The 23,440-nt window shown below is 37.9% G+C and overlaps 1 protein-coding gene across 4 annotated transcripts in view; it reads left to right on the top strand.

The window, feature by feature from the left end:
* The window catches only part of NCS1 (neuronal calcium sensor 1), an 86,798-nt gene that overhangs the window by 35,110 nt on the left and 28,248 nt on the right, over window positions 1–23,440 (top strand). For all 4 annotated transcript variants that reach the window (XM_074293872.1, XM_074293874.1, XM_074293873.1 and 1 more), the window contains one exon: window positions 22,676–22,700. In XM_074293872.1, coding sequence (XP_074149973.1) covers window positions 22,676–22,700 — 25 coding nt within the window. The remainder of the gene's footprint in view (window positions 1–22,675; window positions 22,701–23,440) is intronic.

Genomic DNA, 23,440 nt, shown 5'->3' on the forward strand with positions numbered 1-23,440 from the left:
ATTGTTGATCCCAGACATACCCAGCTCAGGCTCTTCTAGCTCCTCCCAGAAGGTTCCCATCCACTCCAACCAAAAGTGGTTGGCTTCCCTTGCCCCTTCATTCCTGTACTAGGCCTTTGGGTTTGACTCTGGGCAAGTCCCCACACCTGTTTCTCTGAATTTAAAATGAAGCTGTTGGATTAAATGGCTTTATGTTGTCTCCCAGTCTGAATTCAGAGTCTGATATCTTTTTTTCCTGTGGTTCAATGGCCTTTGCTTCAGAAGTAAAAGGAATTTAATCAGAGCAGAGCAAGCTCAGCAGAGGAATGCCCTTTTGCTGAGAAGAGCCTTGAGCCTGTTGTTGATTGTGGTTATGAGGAAGAAGGGATTGTAAAATCCACCTTGTTGGACAGCTGACTCCGGAAGAGAAAGAAAAGCATTAAGACCCACGCAAAAGCTAACGTGTGTTTCATTAAAAGGCATTAGAGTCATGCTGAGCAGCCTCTGCAGTCTAATAACTGAACTCCATCTCTTCCCTTCTCTGTGCCTCATAGACTGCATCTGGAAAATGAGCTCGTTCAGTTAGCTGATTCTCTGTCTCATTTTAGGTCTGGGGTGACCAAGGGGACTCATGGGGACTCTGAGCACATGGGCACTTATGGGAGGGCCCTTGACTTAGGCCATGGGACTAACTAGAAAATTATTAAGGGTATAAACTATCCTAGCTGTTTTAGGCAGAGGTTTGACTTTTTCTCTCCCTTTTCTCTATCAATCTTAGCCATTTATTAACCTGTTGTTATAGGCCTTGTTCACAATTAAAAGTATAACAAGGCTGATTTACCTCACCCTTTGGGGCCTGGAGAAAGTCCTAGAGAGAGGTCATGCTTGGAATAATTGGGGCCCCTGGGGCTGGTGGAGTCATGGCAGCATGGGATTTGGGAGTAGAGAGGGGAGGCTGGACTAACTGAGCAAGATGAAGAAGGTGGAAGGAGCTGGCCCCATCATCCTCAGATAAAAAGATAACCTGTGTCTGTCTTTTATAATTAGAGCAAGCTGGGCTTCTTAGATCATAGATTTAAAGCTGGAAGGGATCCTAGAATTTATTTAGACCAACCCCTTCAATTTACAGATGAGAAAACTGAAGCCAGGAGGTAAAGCGACTTTTCCAGGGTCACACAGCTATGAAAAATAACTGGCTAACGTTTATATTGTCCTTTTCTGCAAAATATTTTACATACATCATTTTGTTTGATTTTGAAAACAATAACTTGTGGGTAGGTGCTATTAAGATTGTCATTTTACAAATAAGGAAACTGAGGCTTGAAAATATTAAATAACTTGTTCAGGATCATACAACTAGTAAATATCTGAGTTGAGACTTGCACCTACATCTAACTCCAAGTCCAGTATGCTATCCCCTGGGTTGTCCTGCTTCAGTCCTACTATAGCTCACATTTGTGTGTGCTTTCTAAGCAATAGCTCTGTGGGGAAGGCAGGGTAATCATGTTTAATTCCTTGGTTCAAAGCTGAGATCTGAACTGAAATCTCCTGGGTCCAAGACTGGTGATTGTTTCATCCCACTAAAATGCATCCTGCATTGTATATATCTATCTCTGTCTCTCTCTACTGCATTGGCCATCAGGGAGATAAGTAGAATTAGATTAATTCTGTTATCTTTGTGGGGTCTTATTTGTGATAAGATTTAAATCCATATCTGGGGTTGGGGGTTTCCTTGGGTTAGAATAGACATTTTTTTGAAAGTGGAGAAAAGACGTATGTATCAAAAGTTATATATCCTGTCCTAGTTCCCAAGTGTCCAGTCCCCATTCTGTCACTAACTTCCTGTATGATCTTGGGTAAATGATGTTTTATGTGTCTGGGACTTACTTATCTTTCCTCCTCTGTCAATTGAAAAGATCCAGCTCTACCAAGGTCTCCTGCTCTCTGAATTCTCTCCCTCCAAGCCTCCTCACTGCATTAAGAGCGCTCCCTTATGGGGCCACACAGCTTTGCCTTCCATGGTCACTACTCTGATCTGAGCTTCCATCAGGGAGAAGAGATATTTCAATTTAGGGAATTGCCTCAGACTCAACATTGATATTGTGCTCCTGGGACTGTCTTTCTTGTAAGTTTTTTGGAAGACAAAAGCTCCTTGAAAGAGAGGAAGAAACACTGAGAAGTTGAGAATGGCATTAATTTGTTGGAGGAACTTCCAGCTGTCTTTGATACTGGATCCTTCTTAGGAGAGAATGTGTATTCTGGGAGTTGACCCAGGAGTTTAAAGGGGACTAAGAAAGTTTTAGCTCTACACTTCTCACCTCCTTGGTGGTAGCTCTTGTGGGGTATCACTCAGCCTCTCTTTGCCTCCCCCCTTGCCTCCCTTCTGAGAGAACTAAGGGGGCTAGAATAAGAAAATCAAGCATTTGTTTGATACTTTAAGGTTTTCAAAAACACTTTTCATACATTATTTCATTTGTTTTTTATATCCACCGTAGGAGGTAAGTGCTGTTATCATCCCTATTTTACAGATAAGGAAACTGAAGCAGATAGGTTAAATGCAAGTTAGGTCTTAGCTCAGACTTTCCAGACTCTTTTTTTTTTTTTTTTTCCTTTTAGCTTTTTATTTACAAGATATATGCATGGGTAAGTTTTCAGCATTGGCCCTTACAAAACCCCCACCCCGTATTTCCCGACTCTTGGACCAGTATTCTCTCCACTTTACCACCCAGCAATGGTAGTCAGCTCTCAGAGTTCTCTGTGGGATTTAGCTACTTTGAAATTTGTCCAGGGCAAATTTCAAATCATGATTATCTGGTCGGATCTCTCTAGAGTAGTCAAAATTGTGAGGTTCTCAGAGGATAATGAAAAAGTAAATGATGAGTACAAGGACACATTACCAACAATGCATTGGACTTAAGAATTAATGTCCTCTGGATGGAAAAAGAGATGGATTGGTTATGTAGAAAGAATAAAGAACAGGGGGCAGTGAGGTAGCGCAGTGGATAGAGCACCAGCCTTGAATTCAGGAGGACCTGAGTTCAAATCTGATCTCAGACACTAAACACTTCCTAGCTGTGTGACCCTGGACAAGTCACTTAACCCCAGCCTCAAAAAAAAATAAATAAATAAAATAAAGAACAACAGAATATGGGCAGCCTGAGTGCTATATGGATACCTTAAAGACCATAGGAAGCCTTCCAGTAAATTGGCTGAGTTTTCTATGGAGGATTTATGAAGAGACATGGAACACAACATGAGAAAGTGTGTGGATGATAATCTTACATTAGTGAATCTACACATTTGAGATTATCAGTACAATATCTAGTCCATTGCTGGAATTGGAATGTTTGGAGGGAATGAGGTTTACTTTGAGTAGATGAATAAAAAATCTTTTATTAAGTATTATATACTAATACAGTTATTGTTAAGTAAGTCAACATGAGCGCAGCTAGGTGGTTTAGGTGGGATTGGAGTTAGGAAGATCTGAGTCCAAATGTAGTCTCAAACACTAGTTGTGTGACCCTGGCCAAGTAACTTGATCCTTTTTGCCTCAATTTCTTCGGTAAAATAAGCTAGAGAAAGAAATGGGAAACTACTCCAGTATCTTCGGTAAGAAAACCTCTAGTGGAATCATGAAGAGTTGGACACAACTGAACAACAACAAAAGGACAACATTAAGATAAATCTGTAAATCCTCAAAATCACACAATGCATTCTAAACCAAATAATAATAGCTTTGAGATTGTCATAATTTAAAGCTGGAAGGGAACCCTTTTCTTCCACATTTTGCAGATAAAGAAACTGAGACTTTGAAAGTGTTAAATGCCTTGTTAAGTAAGGATCACTGCAGACAATTAGTAACTGAGGTTGGATTTGAATTTAGGTCTTTCCTATTTCAAATCCAGCATTTTATCCTCTAGGCCACGTAGTCTCTCAGTAAAGCTATACATATTTACTTGGTGCCATGTTCAGTCATTGTATTAGTTATAAGAGGGGATTTAAGGAAGATGAAGAAGGTCCTTCATTTCCAGGAGGTTTAGTCTAGCTAGTGGAACATTTTGTGGATGTGGACAAAGAAGCAGATTTTAGTATAGCATATGATTTTAAAAATTGGTAAAAATAATTAGAGCTGTTCTCAGATGGAGTAGCCTCTATCATGAAGTGATTGGTTCTTTATCTCTGCAGGTCTTTGAACAAGAGTTGCACATCCTTCATTAAGGATATAGTAGAAGAGATCAGAAGTTTGGAGTAAGATAAAATGTGCTCTAAATATGTATAATAGGTTATCTAGTGTATTGGATTTTTTGTTTTGTTTTTTTGTTTTTTTTTAAAGATGTTGATCACCATCCATTAGACTGGACTGGTCTTTGTAATATGCTTTGAGCTCTTTGTTGCAAGGAACTGCTTGAGCTGAAGATGTTACAAACTCTCCAAGTAGATAAAAGACATTGGGATTAAGCATTAACTCATTCAACCAGCTTTATTAAGTAGTTACTGTGTGTCAGGTACTGTGCTAATAAGCATTGGGGATAAAAGTGAAGCAGCTTAAAGAGTTCACATTTCTAACTAGAAAGACAGCTGTGAATAACCTGCGGGTGTTTTGTGTTTGTCTGGGTTTGGAGGTTCTAAGTAAAAAGCAAAAGTGAGAGGAATAGGCACTTACTCTCTCTTTTGACCCCCTTTATGGCATTTTTGAAATGGCCAATCTTCTCAAAATGTAGTTTTTTTTTTGTTTTTTTTTTTTTCTCACTTGGTAGGTCCACTCCTTAATTATCATTCTTGCCTTACTGAATATTTTGAGGAGGGGAGGGAAATGGAGGAAAGCAAAGAGGGGGAGGACAATAGCTCACCTCCTCCTCTTGATTAGATGGCCTTGACTACCTACCCTGTGGTTTTAGCCTGAGGGGCAGAAGACTTAATTCCAGTTTCACTTCTCTTTTGGGAAATTTATTGAAATCAATCAACAAATCATAAAATTCTCTGTCAATGCTTAGTACCCACAAGCTAGTATGTAAAAAAAGAAATATCCTAGCTATTTTAGACAGATTTGACTATCTATCAGACTTAAGCCATTTATTAGCCTGCTCTGTTATAGGTCTTGTTCACAATTAAGAACATAGACAAATAATAAAGAAGTTATAGGAAATCATAATTTCATATGGGGGCAGAATAGTTTCTACGGCAATATGAAAAACTAGGGAAATCATCTGGAATAGAAAAATCTTGCAGTAAATGCTTTCAGACTATATAGGGGACTGGGAAGAACAGGAATTAAACATTTCATCAGGCTGTACCATTCATACCCAAGTTAGTGAAACAAGACTGAAATTCAAGACACAGATGAGGGCTCCAAAATAGAGTCAGTATGGTATATTGGGTAATGTTGGATTTGGGCAAAGGAAGATGAATTCAAATTCTACCTCAACTACATATAGGTGGTAGAAATCTCATTAAACTACTCAACCTTTCTAGGTCTTGGTTTCTTCATTTGTAAACCGTGTAGGGAAGGGAGTGGGCTCAATAATCTTTAAACTTTAGTCTCTTCTGTTTCTAAATATATAATTCTCTAATAGATAATCTCAAAGTTGTCTCTATTTGGTTTGGAATGTATTTTGTGATTGGGAGCGGCAACAGATTTATTTTTTTTTTTAATTTTTATTTTCCCCAGTTACATGTAGAAACATATATATATGTTATACATGTACATTCCTTTAAAAAAAACATATTTCCTTAAAAAAACCCAAAACATATTTCCTTATGAATCATGTAGGGAGAGAAAAGTTAGAACAAAAGAAAAAACCAAGAGAAAAAAAAATAGAAGAAAAAGAAAAAAAAAAAAAAGTGAACATAGCATGTGTTGATTTACATTCAGTCTCCCTAATTCTCTGTATTTGGATGGCATTTTCCATCCAAAGTTTATTAAGTTTGCCTTGGATCACTGAAGAAGCAAGTCCATTACAGTTGATCATCGAACACTCTTACTGTTGATGTTATGTACAATGTTTTCCTGGTTCTGCTTGTTTCATTCAGCATTAGTTCATGTAAATCTTTCCAAGCCTTTCTAAAATCAGCCTGCACCAGACTTATCTTAATAAAGGTAAAGGTTGATCTGAACTATTGAAGTGCCTAGCACGTAGCATTGCTTAATGAATACATTTTGTTCATTCATTTATTCAAAACAGTTCTCATTTCTAGAGCATATCTGAACTCCAACCACAGGCTAGAGATTTTGTTGGGTCGATGATCTTAATAGTGTGAGTCATCGGCATTGAGAAAGTGATTGAACCCATAGCTGTTTAGGAGATCAATCACCAAAAGAGAGTATAAAGATAAAGGAAAAGATAGCTCAATTCAGAGCCTCAGGATATATTTAAAGTTAGCAGGCTTGGGTTGAATAATGAATGAACAAAGTTAGACTGGGATGAAGAAGAACAGGAAAGAACTGTGCAATTAAAAACACCAAGAGGATGTTAGTTATCTAGGAGAAGAGGATGATCAATAGTGCCAAAGGTGGATACTGCTCAGAGGTCAAGACTAAGAATTGTGAACAAATCATAGTAGCTAGAAAAATAAGAGATAATGTTCTTTGTAGATGATGAATTTAGAAGCCAGTTTGCAGAGGCTTAAAAAGTGAGAGGAGAAAGGAGAGGAGGCACTGATTGTGGAAGGCTTTAACAAATTTAACTGGGAAAAGGAGAGATTAAGAACTGTAGTTACAGGTTTTAATGAGGTTGTAGGGGGGAGCAGGGAATGTTCATTTGTTTTGTTTGTAGGATGAAAAGTCCTTGGCAAATTTGTAGATAACAGCAAAAGAATTAATATGGTGAAAGATGTGTGTAATTATAGTAGGGCCAATCCAATCTAAATGACATCAGGCATTTAAAAAAAATTAAGGTGAGGAGAGGGCCACTTTTTCATCAAAGGTCTTGTATGATCAGTGGACAAAGTAAGTCAGCTTTCTAAAAAGCAGGCTGAGAAAATCCCTAGGCTCTGTCCTAGGAATTGGTAGATGGCGGAGCCTCCTCCGCTTCCCCCTAGTCCTAGCAAGAGGCACACAAGGATTCTTAGCCAAGAGAGGTTGGAGGGTAATGGCAGGACTGGAAAGACTCTGGGGACCTAGCCTAGTCAGAAGTGACTTGATTCCTGTTGGCATTTGGAAGCTGGTGTCCCATTGGAGGTGTGAGCCTCAGAAGCAGCCCAATTAATTTCATGCTTGGTTGGCAACCATAAGGAAAGGGAAGGGACTTAGCTAAAAACAGGATGTCTCAGGAAAGAATGAGAACAAAAAGAAAAGCAGGAACTACTTTATCAAATAGAGGTGGTGATGGTGTGGGGATGAGGTGAAGGTTTACTAGTTATTTTCACCTCTTAATGCAGCTTCTGTACCCACAATTGTTTCTGGCCAAGGGACAATTGTGACTGTGTATACAGGTGGGAGGAGAACCTTGAACTCATTAGTTTCCTAATTTAAACAAAAAAGAATTTGTGATTTCTTTAAGGGTAGCAGATTCCTAGCAAGAATATTTCTTCTATCAATGAAGGCTGATACTCTACACTTTACATTCACAAAGAGTTGTGTGGGGCAATAAGGTTAAGTTATTTTGGACAGCTAGGTGGAACTGGGGATAGAAAACTAGCCCTGAAGTCAGAAAAAACAGTCTCAGATACTTATTAACTTTGTGACCCTGGGCAAGTCACGGAAGACCTGTTTTACCTCAGTTTCCTCACCTGTAAAATGGGAATTACACCATCTACCTCCTAGGGTTATTGTGAGGACCAAACAACGTAATAATTTTAAGTTAGCTAAATTTAGTTTTGCATAATGCCTGACAGGTAGTAAGCATTATATGAAATCCATAGTTAAGCAGATGCAGTTGGATTTGGAATGGGAATTCTGGCTTCATATCCTTGCTCATCCTTAATTTCTTCATTTGTACAATGAGATTAGGGTTTAAGGTGTCTTTTTAACTCTCTAATCTTCTGTTAAAAACAGTATTTTCCCTTTGAGTTCCTATGATGTTATTGCTCCCAAATAAATATTTCTCTAACTCAGGGATTTAAAAAAATAACCCTAAATAAAAATTGGAGTTTCTATCAGTCTTTATAAAAAAATTATGTCAGAGAGAGAAATAGTTTGACATATGACAATCTTTCTGATAAATCAAACAGATTTGTTATCTCATGCTTTTTTTTTTTTTTTTTTTTTTTTTTTTTTTTTTTTTTTTTAACTAAACTGGAACAAAGCTGGAACAAATAGTAAGCCGACTAAGTTGGCAACATCCAGTTTGGTAATTAAATACCAGTATTTACCTATGTATTTAAATATCATTTGCCAAAATCCCACACTTACAAAACCAAAAGGGCTAATTTTTAAAGGGGTCATAGTGGGCTAATTAAGTGATTAACTTGTCACAAAGTTGACCCAGGGATCATAAAAGAGGAATTCTTTCACTGATAAAATCTCTTGGGTGTGTCAGGGGAAGCTTTTCATCATTAAAACAAATCAAATTATTTCAGAAATTACTGGACTCCCTTTTTGGCCTTTTATCTGAAGAATGTTTGGACCTTAAATAAATTTTCATATCTCTTGGATAGGTTTCAATAACCTCCTAACTAGAAAAAAAAAAATGGCCCTGCTAACCAGTAATAAATTCTAACATCTACAAACTTATGGTCTGGATTTGAAACTTAGTTATTTGCTTTATACTAGCTATGTAACCTTGGTTAAATTATTTAAGTTCTTAGGCTTTTTTCATCCGGAAAATGAAAGAAGTTTAGATTATATAGTGTCTAAAATTCCTTCCTAAAGAATCCAAATCTTATGATTCTGGGTACCAGATTCAAAACATGCCAATCTTGGGACCAAGATCTGGGACTAGACAGTCCAGTGGATGCTCTGGAATTTAGGATCTGTAACCAGATTTTTCTAATCTCAATTGTTCCTTCAATGGAGCTAAGCAACCTGTTTCTATTTCCTAATTGATTTTCTATTTCATTCCTTTTAACAGTCATCCCAATCCAAAAAGAAGCCCTTGTTAATAAAACCTTCTCACCCCACCTTTTAAATTGAGGTTCTTGCCTCAAACATTAGGTGCACATAGAGTTAGAGAAAGAGACTATTCACTGAGATTTCTTTTCCCTCCTCTTCATAGCACAACCTTTTGAAATCATCGCCCACCATTTCTTCCTTTACTCCAGTCTTTGATGAAGAAAAGGAGCTTCTCCCAAGACCAACCCCTCTATGTATACCCTCAATCCCATCTGTGTTTAGCAGATTGCCTCCCCTCTTCTTCCCACTCTCTCTAATCTTTCTTATATACTGGTTATTTCCCTGTTAACTACAAAGAGTCATCTTCTCCATCCTTAAAAAACCTTCACTAGATCTTACTCTTCCCGGTTACTATTGTCCTACAACATTTCATCTATACTTGAAAAAGTTATCTACAAAGTTATCTACAATCAGTGTGGATCCCACTTTTCCTTCCAGTCTTAACCCTCTGCAATCTGGCTTCTGATTTCATCACTGAACAGATAGTGCTCTCTCCAAAGTTGATCAACTATTTCTTAATTGACAGATCCATAGCTTTCCTTATCCTCAACCTTCTTACATGGATATTTTCTTTACTTGTGGTTTTTAATGATACTGTTCTCCCTTGTTTCTACTATCTATCTGAAGTCCTTCCTAGTTATCTCTGTTCATTCATTATCCATGTCATGTCCACTAAATGAATATACCCAAGAGTCTATCTTGAGCTATCTTCTCATTTTCTTTCTATACTCTCAGAAATTCACTATTAACTTCTATGAGTTTAATCACCATATATATATGCTAGATTTCTAACCCTGGTCTCCTGACAATTCCACCTCAAAGTCTCAAAGGTATCTCAAACGTATATCCAAAACAAAAATTTATTCTTTCTTCCTCAACCTACCCCTTTTGTAAACTAATTTTTTTTTTTAAATCTAGGGCCCTGTTTATCCAGGCTTATTAATTGAATTTATTGTCAATTTCTCACTCTTGCTCACCTCCCAAATCCCATTAGTTGTCCTGTTGTTTCTATCTTCACAACAAATACCAGCTATAATCCCTCCTCTCCATTCATACAGTCACTTCCTAGTGCATGTCCTCATAACCTCTCTCCTGGGCTATTGCAACAACCTCTTATTTGATTTTCCTGCTTCAAGCCTGTGTCCTTACTCTAATTCATCTTCCACAGTTAAAGTGATTTTTCCTAAAGGGCAGCTTTGATCATATAACCCCTATATCCCTCCCCCACTGTCTCACTTCTGATTCACTTAACTAGTGATTCTCTCTTGCCTCTAGATTCAAGCATAAATTCTTGTTTCCATCTCTTCAAAACCTGGTCACCTTCTATCTATCTTTCCAGTCTTCTTATATATTATAATGCAGGCATGCTGGTCCACCTGCTATTCTGCACAGATAACATAATCTGGTTTTCTTCAAGACCCAACTCATATACTATCCTCCCTTCCCCACCTCAGTTTAGAACACTCCCTTTCCAAATTACCTCATATTCATTTTATATCTATTACACATACTTAAATGCTGCATGTTGCCTCCACAATTAGAATGTAAACTCCTTGAGGATAGGGATGGTTTAATTTTTATCTTTGTATCTCCAGAGCTTTGCATAATGTCTGACATATAATAAGTGCTTAATAAATTCTTGTTGATTGATGGCCTGGCAAATGATGAACTGAAGATGTTTAGCTAGCAAATCTTTTTTCTTTGGAGAGTACCCTGGTGTATCTCCCAAGGATAGCAACCTTGGGGCTCCAGAGACTGACCTTTACCCCTGTTTGTTCCTCACTTCCCCACCAGTTTTGTTTGTAGAAGGCTGTTGTGTTGAATACCAGATGTTATTCATCTTTGAATCAGAATTTCCTTTCAATCCTACAGCTGTTGTTGAGAGGCTGTGTTCTGCTCTCACATAGAGCTTTGGGATTTGATTATATAGTCTCATATAATGTCAGAGCCACAGAAATCATCTAAGTCTACCTCCAAATTTTAAAGATAATGAAACTGAGGTTCAGAGAAAGGGTAGGAAAGAGATTCATGTAGCTATGGAGAGCTGAGAGAAGAATGAATCAATAAAATTTTGTAACAAGTCATTTTAGTAGTTTTTGATTTTTTTCTAACCCTATTTGGGGTTTTGCATTTTCTTTTCCAATTCATTTTACAGATGAGGAAACTGAGATAGAGTTAAATGACTTGTCCAAGATCACATAGCAAGTAAGTATCTGAGGTTAGATTTACTAACTTAGTTCTTTACTGAACTTAGTTCTTCCTGACTCCAGCACCTGGGTTCTATCTACTGTTATCACTTAGCCACTTGAATCAATGAAAACAAGAAAGAATATTTCCTCTTCTCTGTCTTGCCCAGTAGAAAGGATAGATGGACAGATTTGATTTATTTGTCCTGGATTGTTCCTTCTTTGACTAGCAAGCTGGATGAAGGTCCTTAGTGAGACACAGCTCCCCTTCCATATCTAGAATGTCCTCCCAGTAGTTTTTGAATGGAATCTACAAAAGACCGTTATAGGATTGCGTATGAGAAAAATGGATAGAAAGCTCAGCACTTGAGCTCTCTCTGGCATTTGGGATTCTGCTAGACTGGAACTACTGGAGGGGATTGTGGGAAAAAGGAAGGAGCAGGTGGTTAGACCAGAAGATGAAAGCTATTCATCTTTGGCCCCAGCTGTGGAGCAATTAAAAGCTCTTAGGTCCTTTTACAAAGCTGGGAGCAAACCTTCAAGGGAACTTGTTTTCCTAAAGGTTAATTACTACTTAAAAGAGGTGGCTTCCCTCCTTTTTCTCTTGGGCTTGGCTGTCTGCACACATTATGCAGCATTTCCCCACTGGGGCCAGCAGGGGTGCTTAGGGCAGGGGGAGGAACGTTAATCTGGCCATGTTTGTCTTCCCTGCTGACTGCCTGCATCACAGATGCTTCTGAGACCAAGGGGGAAAGGGCCATTCTAATTCATTTTCCTGAAATGCAGGAACATTGATGGAGGGAGGACTGATGGCAGAGCACCCAGCTTTCCAGCGTCCCCTCTTTTTGTCTTGAGTTGGACAAGTTGTCAAAAGGAAAACACAGACCTTCCCCTGAGAGCACCAACTGAGACTGAAGAATAAGGCAGTGTCAGTAAAGGAATACCATGTATACAGTAGGAATAACTCTAGCATACATACAGTAGGAATAGCTGACCCCTTCTACAATTATGCGATTCTAGGGAAGTTATTTAGCCTCTCTGGAGCTCAGTTTTCTCATCCATTAGATGGGAATAATTTATCCCATCTCACATTCAGGGGTTCATAGGATCAAATGAAATAATTCAGTTTAAATTAAATTCAATTTAAAGCACTTTGGTGATTATAAGGAATTACTAAAATAATAATAATTTTTCTTATAATCATTATAATAATAATTATTATTAGTAGAATTATCATTACATATACTACTTCCCTGGGATCCTCCAAAAATTGTTTCCCCTATCCCGATCACTCCCACTGGAGGTAGAAATCTAGAACATGAGACAGAGGTATTTCTACTTATTTACTATTTCTGAAAATTAGGATGTTTTGTTTCCTGGGAATTTAGAGAGATCTTGAATTATACAAATACTTATTAGAACTCTCCAGATTAATTAAGAGTAGTGTTGACTGTATAACCATGGACTCTTCTTTTATCTCTGGTCTGGCAGTAAGATTAGTTAGGCAATGGAACAGGTGGCTGGAGACCTGTGGAACCTCTTCCTTTGGAGATGCAGAGGAATGGACTAATTTTTTTGTTTGTTTGTTTTATTTTGTTTTTTATTAATTTTTATAATTATAACATTTTCTTTGACAGTACATATGCATACGTAATTTTTTTTTTTTTTTTTACAACATTATCCCTTGTACTCCCTTCTGTTCCGAGTTTTTCCCCTCCTTCCCTCCACCCCCTCCCCTAGATGGCAGGCATTCCCATACATATTAAATATCTTATAGTATTTCCTAGGTACAATATATATGTGTAGAACTGAATTTTGTTGTTGTTGTTGTTGCAAAGGACGAATTGTATTCGGAAGGTAAAAATAATCTGGGAAGAGAAATAAAAAACAAACAAAACAAAACAAAAAAATGCTCACAGTTTACACTCATTTCCCAGTGTCCCTTTTCTGGGTGTAGCTGATTCTGTCCATCATTGATTAATTGGAATTGGATTAGCTCTTCCCTATGTTGAAGATATCCACTTCCATCAGAATACATCTTCATACAGTATTGTTGTTGAAGTGTACAGTGATCTTCTGGTTCTGCTCATTTCACTCAGCAACAGTTGATGTAAGTCTCTCCAAGCCTCTCTGTATTCCTCCTGTTGGTCATTTCTTACAGAACAATAATATTCCATAACATTCATATACCATAATTTACCCAACCGTTCTCTAATTGATGGACATCCGGAATGGACTAATTGACCTCCAGCCTGAGAATTTTCATGTCCTTCATCTCCCTGGCCCTGAATCCCATTCTGTTCTTCATCTGTGACGGTAAGGGTGATTTTTTTCACCCCAGAATCCTGCTTACTCCTCTCTTTCCCCTGCACCCCTCCCTCGCCATCTCATACATGACTTGTCTGGGCCATAGTTTTTTCTTTTTTCCTTTGGCTAGAGGATGGGCTTGTGCGCCCCTCCCTTAGCCTGCATCTTCTGCCAGATGCATTTGAAACCTTTCTTTCAGAAAATTGCTTTCTTTTATTTGAGGTCTTGCCATCCTAGGTAATTGGCATCTTCTCCCGCTGCCTCGGTCTCTATTTTTATCAGCTGCTTGCACATTGACACATCTTCTTTCTGCCTCATTATCTTACTCAATTTCAAGCCTATTGCAGCTTTTAAGATTGGTTTGGAGGGTTAAGGAACCCGCTAACCAGGAGATCCCCAGGGCCCTGGAGAGTCAGAGGATTGTCGTCCTGGTCTCCAATTGTTCCAAATCTGGGCTGTGTCTTTGATCTGTACTCAGCTGCAGTTTTCCCAATCCTGAGTCCCTGACTCCCAGCAGAAACCCAAAGTTGCTAAGAGTGGATACCAGTGGCTTCTCAGATCTAAGATTGGAAAGGAGATGGTCAGTTCAAAGTTACCAGCATCACAGTTGGCCTTGCTTTCTGAATTTGGTTCTTCAGTTAATCTTAATCACATAGAACTCATTAAATGTTTGTTATGTTCCCAGCACTGTGCTCAGTGCTAGGAATACTAAGGCAAGAATGAAACAATTCTTTGGTTGACCTTAAGGAATTTACAACCTAATGAGGGAGATAGTTTCCAAGTCAGACAAATTAGTCTTGGAGAGGAGGGACTAGCGGCTAAGAAGGTGAGGAAAAAGACTTCTGAAGCAGGTAGTGTTTAAGGAAATTTGAGATTCCAGAAGGCAGAAATTTTAGGACATTGTAGGAATGGTAAGGCAAAGGCACAGTGATTGTAAATGAGTTCTGATGATAATAGGTAACCCTTACATTGTGCGTATTATGTGCCAAGACTGTTCTAAGTGATTTACAGTTATCTCATTTAATTCTCATAATAACCCTGGAGGTAAATGCTATTACTATCATCCCCATTTTACAGACGAGGAAACTGAGGCACCCAGAGATTAAGTGACTTGCTAATATCACATAGCTAATCAATGCCTAAGACTGGATTTTCTGATTTCACATCTGGCACGCCATTCACTGCATCACCAATTGCTTTTGTGTAGGAAGAGGAGCAGATATATAGTATAGCTGCATCATATAATAAATGGAAGGGAGTTTAAACATAGGAAAATTAGAAAAGTTGAAAGGGAATTAAATGCCAAATAGGGGAGTTTATAATTGGTCCTAGAAGTAATAGAGAGCTACTGTAGTTTATTGAATAAGGGAGAAGAGAACAACATAGTCTAAAACTAAGATGGAAGGGGATGAAAGAGTAGGCAGCAGAAATTGGAGAGTGGGCTTTTCTCTTACATAGTCTGGGATTTGGTATCAAAGGGATTAACAAATTAAAGGAGCATTTTTCCTCTGGGTTGATTCATCATGACATCTAAGGAATTGAACATCTTAAAAAATTTTTTTTGTTAAAAACATTTTTTAGAAATGCATATGTTCTTGTTTTTTTTTCTGTTTTATATATATATACATATATGTGTATATATATATATTAATTTTTAAAATACCCATTTCTTTATGAAATGTGCTGGGAGAGAAAAATCAAAAGGAAAAAATGTGTGAGAGAAAAAAAAAAACAGAAGAAAAAGGAAAAAAACAGTGAACATAGAATGTGTGACATTTTTTTTTATAGCATCCCTGTCAAATCCCAATCTTTTCCCCAACCCTCAAAATTTCCCTTATAGACAAATGTTGGAGGGGATGTGGGGAAATTGGGACACTAATACATTGCTGGTGGAGTTGTGAAAGAATCCAGCCATTCTGGAGAGCAATCTGGAATTATGCCCAAAAAGTTATCAAACTGTGCATACCCTTTGACCCAGCAGCGCTACTACTGGGATTATATCCCAAAGAAATACTAAAGAGCGGAAAGAGACATATATGTGCCAAAATGTTTGTGGCAGCTCTTTTTGTTGTAGCTAGAAACTGGAAGATGAATGGATGTCCATCAGTTGGAGAATGGTTGGGTAAATTGTGGTATATGAAAGTTATGGAATATTATTGCTCAGTAAGAAATGACCAGCAGGAGGAATACAGAGAGGGTTGGAGAGACTTAAATCAACTGATGCTGAGTGAAATGAGCAGAACCAGAAGATCACTGTACACTTCAACAACAATACTGTATGAGGATGTATTCTGATGGAAGTGGAAATCTTCAACATAAAGAAGATCCAACTCACTTCCAGTTGATCAATGATGGACAGAGGTAGCTACACCCAGAGAAGAAACACTGGGAGGGGAATGTAAATTGTTAGCACTAATATCTGTCTGCCCAGGTTGCATGTACCTTCGGATTCTAATGTTTATTGTGCAACAAGAAAATGATATTCACACACATGTATTGTACTTAGACTATATTGTAACACATGTAAAATGTATGGTATTGCCTGTCGTCGGGGGGAGGGAATAAAGGGAGGGGGGGTAATTTGGAAAAATGAATAAAAAAAAAAAAAAAAAAAAAAAAGAAAGAAAAAAAGTGAAGGTACCAGGGAAGATCTGTGAGTTAGTTTTAGAACGGTGAACCCAGAAGACTCTAAACCCCAGGGACCTAACATGTAAGTGGGAAATTGAAGATGGGAGGTAGTATGGAGATGCTACATGCTGTTTAAATTTTTAAAGATTGCCTTTAGGTCCTATATATCTGTCATTATCAGCATGCCCCTTTTGGATATTAAATATTAAATTCTATGAGGACAGGAACTGATACTCAGTTGATTACTCTTCAACATAGGAATCTTACTTCCCATTTGATTTGGTGTTGTCATATGTCCTTAATATCCTCCCATAAACCTTAATAAAGTAAGTAGTCCTTCTTTAATAAAAAAAAAAAAAAATTTCCCTTATAACAAAGAACAGGCAAATCATATCTAATATGTATTATAATACTAGCTAAAATTTGTATAATGCTTACTCTCTACCAGGCACTGTGCTAATAAATGCTTTATATTATTATGTCATTTGCTTTTTAAAATAACCCTGAGAAGTAAATGCTATTATTATTCCCATTTTATAGATATGGAAACAGACAAACTGAGGGTAAGTGACTTGTCAGTGTCACACAGGCATTAAGTATCTGAAGTTGAATTTAAAACTCAGGTCTTCAGGATTCAAAACTCAAATCTCTCTCCACTGTGCAACTTAACTGCTCCTGAAGTATGCTTCATTCATCCCAAAGCTTACCTCTGCTTCCCACTGAGAGGAGGGAGGAATATTTCATCAAAGACCCCTGAGTTCTCTAAAGTTAATCACTCTGTTGATCAGAATTCTGAAGCCTATTAATGTTCTTTACATCATTGTGGTCTAACTCTTATATAGTGCTTATTATATGTCAGGCACTGTTTTGGTAATTTTTCCCCCTTTTTTTCCTGGTAATATTCTTAATGCTTTCTTCCCTGAAGGAGGTAAGAACTTTGGTAGATGAGGGATTAGTACTGGCCTTCTGACTGATTCCTGACGTGGTCCTGCTATCACCACTCTGAACCTCAGTAGGATATAGCCCTTTTAATAGAATAGTTTCCGTCACAGTAAAGACAAGGTTGTCAGAGATTCTGTTAGTGAGAAACCTCTGAGAGAACTCCCCTTTAAAAATACATTTTCATGGATTTTGTTTTGTTTTGTTTTTCAAACACCTGCATCTCTTCCCTTTCTCCTTTTCAGAGAACCAGCTTATATGATAGAATGAAAAAAGAAGGGGGAAACAGTTTAGTGAAATTAAACAACATATCAAAAAAGTATGATATTTTATGTGGTATTCCATACCCAGAACTCCCATCGATGCAAAGAATGGGGGAAACCTCTTGATATGACATAAGTTAACATTAAAGGAGGAAATAGACCAGTGGACACAAAGGAGAGACTGGATTTGAAAACTAGAGACATTAGGGAGTGGTTATTATTATGGAAAGTAACCTCAGTGCTCTCTCTTTTCTTCTCCCGGACTCCCTGAAATGTAGCTACATTGCTTAAGCTGATGAAGCCCCTTTCAATTTCTCTGCCACTCTGCAGCTTAGGGTTGGTGACTAGAGAAAAAAGGAAAACGAAGAGAAAGTAAAGCATAGACGTTCTGTGGTTACTTACTTCATGAATCTATTTAGAAATGGGGAATGTACCATAAGAAACAGTTTACTGAAAACAGTAAAATATGGACTCAGTTTTAAGAACATGTGAAATGTCTTTGGTCAGTAGTTTAGAAAACATGCAGATTCAAACTTTAGTTTGAAAAGTTGTTGGTGTCTTTAGGGGGAAAAAAATCTCCAAATCAGATTGTTTAAAGAAATTATGATTATTGTTTTTCTTAACTCCATTTTTCTGGGCAGAGATACTATAGCGATTTGACATTTCCTTCTCCAACCCATTTTGCAGATGAGGAAACAGGCCAACAGTGTTAAGTGACTTACCCAGGATCACACAGATACTAAGCCTCTGAGACTGGATTTGAATTTAGGGGTTCCTGACTCCAGGCAAGGTGCTCTTATCTCCAGTACTTTCTAACTGTTGCATAATGGGCTATTATTGTGCTGTGGAAAAGTGAAGAATTCAAAGAAACTAAGAAAACTTATGGACTGATATAAAATAAAGTCAGCAAAATCTCTTGGTTTTGCTCAATCTACACAAAGGTTTCCATAATGTGACTAGAAAAACAAATGAATCAAACTGAGCTCTGCATATTGATAATGATGAGGTTTGAACCTGAAGCAGAATTGAGAGAATGCATCTCCTATTTTCATCCCTCCCTTCTTTTCAGAACTAGAGGACTCTGGCCATGGAATATTGCATGTATTATCAGACTCAGTCAACATGTGGGTTAGTTTTACAGAAATGCTTTTTTCCCCTCTTACCTTTTTACATTATGTTATAAGGATAGGATGGGGGATATATTTGGAAATGAAAGGAATATGGAAACAAACATAGCGATAAGGACAAAGAATTTAAAAATCTCTCAAACAAAAATATTTGTTTTAATTCTTAGTTGAATAAAGAATTTGCCCTTTGGGCACTATTCATGGTTCAGCAGGTTAACATGGAATGGGGGTGGGGTGAGGAACTACCCAATGGTAGCCTTGGGTTCCAGGCTTTGTGTTCCTGGCACTGAAGCATTCCCTGGAAGAGCCAAGGGAATTTGTGCTTCTTCTTGCTTTTCCCTACCAACCTTAAACTCTGAGGAAGGACCAGTTTCAGGACAGGCTGTTGGTGATGGGGAATGCAAAAACTTAGGTGTTAGGTCTTCCTCAACTCTTACATGATAGGAAAGAACCCAGGATTTTGACATCAGAAGACCAACATTTGAGTCCTGGTCCTGTGAAACCTTAGGAAAACTATTTTGGGTTTCAGTCTGCTTTTCTGTGAAATGAGGGGCAACCAGGCTAGGTGGTTCAGTGGACAGAGTAGCTGGCCTGAAGTTGGCAAGAACTGAAATCAAATTTGGCCTTAGATACTTTACCTGTTGTGTTACCCTGAGCAAGTCACTCAGCCCTATTTATCTCAGTTTTCTCATCTATAAAATGAGCTGGAAAAGAAAATGGCAAACAATTCCAATATCTTTGCCAAGAAAACCCTAAATGGGCTCAGGAGAAGAATTGGCTAAAAACTACTGAACAACAGCTATCTGTGAAACAAGAAAGGTAGATGTGATGTCTAAGATCCCTTCTAGCTCAGTGGTCTCTATGATATCTCTGTGAAAATATGTGTATGTCTCCATCTCTAAATATACACATACAGACAATACACATACATTTTTGCTCGTTCAAGGATTTTTAGTGAGGTACAGTCTGACTCTTCAAGATTCGTGGGAACTTATTGATAAACCACAGAATGTCTAGTTCAGGCCAAGGCTTAGTAGAGATGTAGAAATATTGAATATCAAAGCTGGAAGGGGCCTCAGAGCTTTTTGCTAGGAAGTTTTCCCCAGTTCCCCCAATCCAAGTGCCTTCCCTCTAGGGTTATATCTCCATTATACTATATATCTTGTATGTCAGTTTTTTGTTCATGTTATCTCCTCCATTTGAATATGAGATGAATACTTGAGAGCTGGGACTGTTTTCTTGCCTTTTTCTCTCTGTGTCCATCTGTCTATCAGTTTCTGTTTCTGTCTCTGTTTCTCTCTGTCTCTCTGTCACACACACACACCACAGTGCCCAGTTCATAGCAGGCACCCAATAGATGCTTGTCAACTGATTTTAATGAGTGTCCAGGAGAGCTGGTTCTCTGTTTCAGCTGATATTAATGTTGGAGAGGCTTCTCGTGTGCGTTTTAACTTTGCTGCTGTCAGATACATCTGGGCAATACTTGATTTAGGAGAAAGGTTCTGTAGTCATTAATAATAACTCAACACAAACAAGCCATGGTAGTTACTTAAGAAATGCCTCCTTTGAACTCTGCCAGGCAGTATAGCCATCCATCAACATGGAGGGCCATGCCCCAGTGAGGCCTCTGCTCCAGACCAAACACCAGATTGAGTTGTTCTCAGACTGAGCTTGCTCAGGGAGGCCATGTGAGTCAGTCCCATCTGGGGTGGAAGATGGCATTTCCTTTCCTAAGGGGATGTGAAGTGTTTCTGAGGACTCACTCCAGGGAGGTTTAGCTGTGACATGTCCTGCAGGGCAGGAGAGTCTGTCTTGGCATCAGTCCAAAGGGGTTCAAGGATTAGAAAGACTGGATTAGAATGGTACAGCGCTCATAGCAGTGACAGGCTCTCAGTTTTTTGATAGAATAGGCCATTTCATTTGTCTTTGACTCTTTCACAGTGCCATAGCAAATCTAATCAGTAAATGGCCGTGGATGGATTGCTCCATGGCCTAGGCAAGGAGGATAAGACAGAGGGAATGGAAATTTTACTTAGGCTACTAAGGGGATGCATCTTTATAACCAATTTGATTCTTAGAGTAAGAGAAGAATCTTAATTGATCAAAAAGCACTGATCAAGACTTTGTTCTGTGTCAGGCACTACATTAGGTATTGGGGACAACAGTGAAACAGTCTTTGTTTTCAAGGAACTTATAGTCTATTCACATACATATCTGGATATTACAGCATATGCCTGTAAAGATAAATTTAAAATTGATAAATTGATAAAATTGATAAAAATAATAAAATTGAAAGAAGGTAGTTTGGAGGGGGAGTTTTAGAGGGAGAGCACTAGTGGTTGGGAGATTAGGAAAGACTTCTTATAGATGGTGGCATTTGAGCCGATCACAATAAATTTATTTTGTAATATTATGCAGAGTTTGTTTTTTTATTTTATTTATAATTTTTTGACAGTATATATGCATGAATAATTTTTTTATAACATTATCCCTTGTATTCATTTTTCCAAATTATCCCCTCCCTCCCTCCACTCCCTCCCCTTGATGACAGGCGATCCCATACATTTTACATATGTTACAATATAACCCAGATACAATATATGTGTGTAAATCCCATTTTCTTGTTGCACATTAAGTATTAGATTCCGAAGGTATAAGTAACCTGGGTAGATAGACAGTAGTGCTAACAATTTACATTCACTTCCCAGTGTTCCTTCTCTGGGTGTAGTTGTTTCTGTCCATCATTGATCAACTGGAAGTGAGTTGGATCTTCTTTATGCTGAAGATTTCCACTTCCATCAGAATACATCTTCATACAACATTGAAGTGTACAGCGATCTTCTGGTTCTATTCATTTCACTCAGCATCAGTTGATGTAAGTCTCTCCAAGCCTCTCTGTATTCCTCTTGCTGGTCATTTCTTACAGAGTTATGCAGAATTTGTAAAAAAAAATTAATAGTATTTTATTTTTCCAAATACATACAAAGATAGTTTTCAGCATTCACTTCTGCAAAATCTTAGTTCCCCCAATCCAAGTGCCTTCCCTCTTGGGTTATATCTCAGTTATACTATATATTTTTTATGTCCAGTTTTTTGCGCATGTTATTTCCTCCATTTGAATATGAGCCACTTGAGAGCAGAGACTGTTTCCTTACCTTTTTTTCCTCTGTCTCTGTCTGCCCATCCATCTGTCCATTTCTGTTTCTGTCTCTGTTTCTGTTTCTCTCTCTGTGTCTCTGTCTGTCTCTCTTTTTTTTCCCTCTTCTCCTTCCTCCCCCTTCCCCAAGACTGCAAGCAAATTTATAGGTTAAACATATGCAATTCTTCTAAACCTATTTCCATATTTATCATGCTGTTCAAAAAAAAAATTGGATCAAAAGGGAGAAAAACATGAAAAAGGAGAAAAACACAAAACAAACAATAACATAATAAAAAAAGATGCAAATACCGTGCTTTGATCCACATTCAGTCTCCATAGTTCTCTCTCTGGATGTAGATGGCACTTTCTATCCCAAGTCTGTTGGAATTACCTCTAGTCATTACATAGTTGAAAAGAGCCAAGTCCATCACAGTTGATCATCACATGATCTCCTTGTTACTCCGTATAATGTTCTCTTGGTTCTGCTCACTTCATTTGGTATCAGTTCATCTAAGTCCAGGCTTTTCCAAAATCAGACTGTTGAACTTCTCCTTGAGGGGATATTAGGGATGCTAAAAGGCAGAAGAAGGGTGGAAGGAGGCATTCTGTGCATGAGATACAACTAGTGCAAAGGCCTGGACATAGAACCTAAAATACCAAGGGTGAGAGCTGCAAGGATAGTTGGTTTGTATTGTAGAAAGGATAAAAAAAGAGAATTACAGGCAGTGGGGCTGGAAAGATAGGTTAGGGTCAGGCTTTTGATTTGGTATAAATGCTCTTGGATTACTTTATTCTGTGACTTTGGGTAAGTCACTTCTTAGACTAATAGTTTTTCTGTCTACAAAATGAAGACATTTAACTAGATAGTCTTTATTGACCTTAAAACTCTAACATTTTGAGTTAATCGGTGTGTGTGTATGTTTCTTTACCCTATGCCCCTTCCTCTCCTCTTCTTCAATATAATGAATTTGTACTTCGCACAATGTTTGGCACATGTAGGTGCTTAATAAATATTTATTAACTAATTGCTAAAACTTCTCTCTTTTTTCCTTTTGCAGTTACTGAGAAGGAAGTCCAGCAGTGGTGAGTAGCTTGCTTTCCAATTTCTTATACTTTCCAGATCCTCTCTTAGGAGAGACAGGGGCTAATATTTGCTGAAACAATCTTCTGTTGTGCAGAGGAGCAGAAAGAATGTGGGTACTGGGTACTACATACACATACATACATTATATGTGTGTGTATATATATATATACATATATAATATATATATAAATGTATATATATACATATAACATGTATATGTATATATATATATGTACATATATATATATATATATATACACATATATACACATACACATATATATAGCCTCAAGGTTTCCCCTATCTCATAACCCTGGCCCTTTAAGACAAGTTCATATTGGAATCCATCAGTTTCCACCCATGGAGCTTTTTAAATGAGACTGAGTTTTTAGAAATTCCTTCTTTGTTCCTTTTAATTAAGGCTTTGCACACAGTAGGTACTCTTATTTTCTACTCCTCATCACCTTACCACATTATTCTGCAGATGATTGACATTTAATAAATATTCTTAGTAATCTGTATTATATTACACCTCTCACCTCTTTACTTCTGGGTAGGTCATCTGTCCCCCAAGCCAGTAATGCTTTTTTCTGTTTTCTGTCTTTTGGAACCTCTCATTGCCACCAGGCCTTAGGTACTTACTATCTTCTAAGGGAAGGTTTTATGGAATTCCTCCTCCCTCTTGTTTTGCTTGTCTTGCTCCCTCTGTTCCCTTGACATTACTTTGTATTTTTAGTTT

This window comes from Sminthopsis crassicaudata, chromosome 2 (assembly GCF_048593235.1).
Source record: "Sminthopsis crassicaudata isolate SCR6 chromosome 2, ASM4859323v1, whole genome shotgun sequence".
Lineage (NCBI taxonomy): Eukaryota > Metazoa > Chordata > Mammalia > Dasyuromorphia > Dasyuridae > Sminthopsis > Sminthopsis crassicaudata.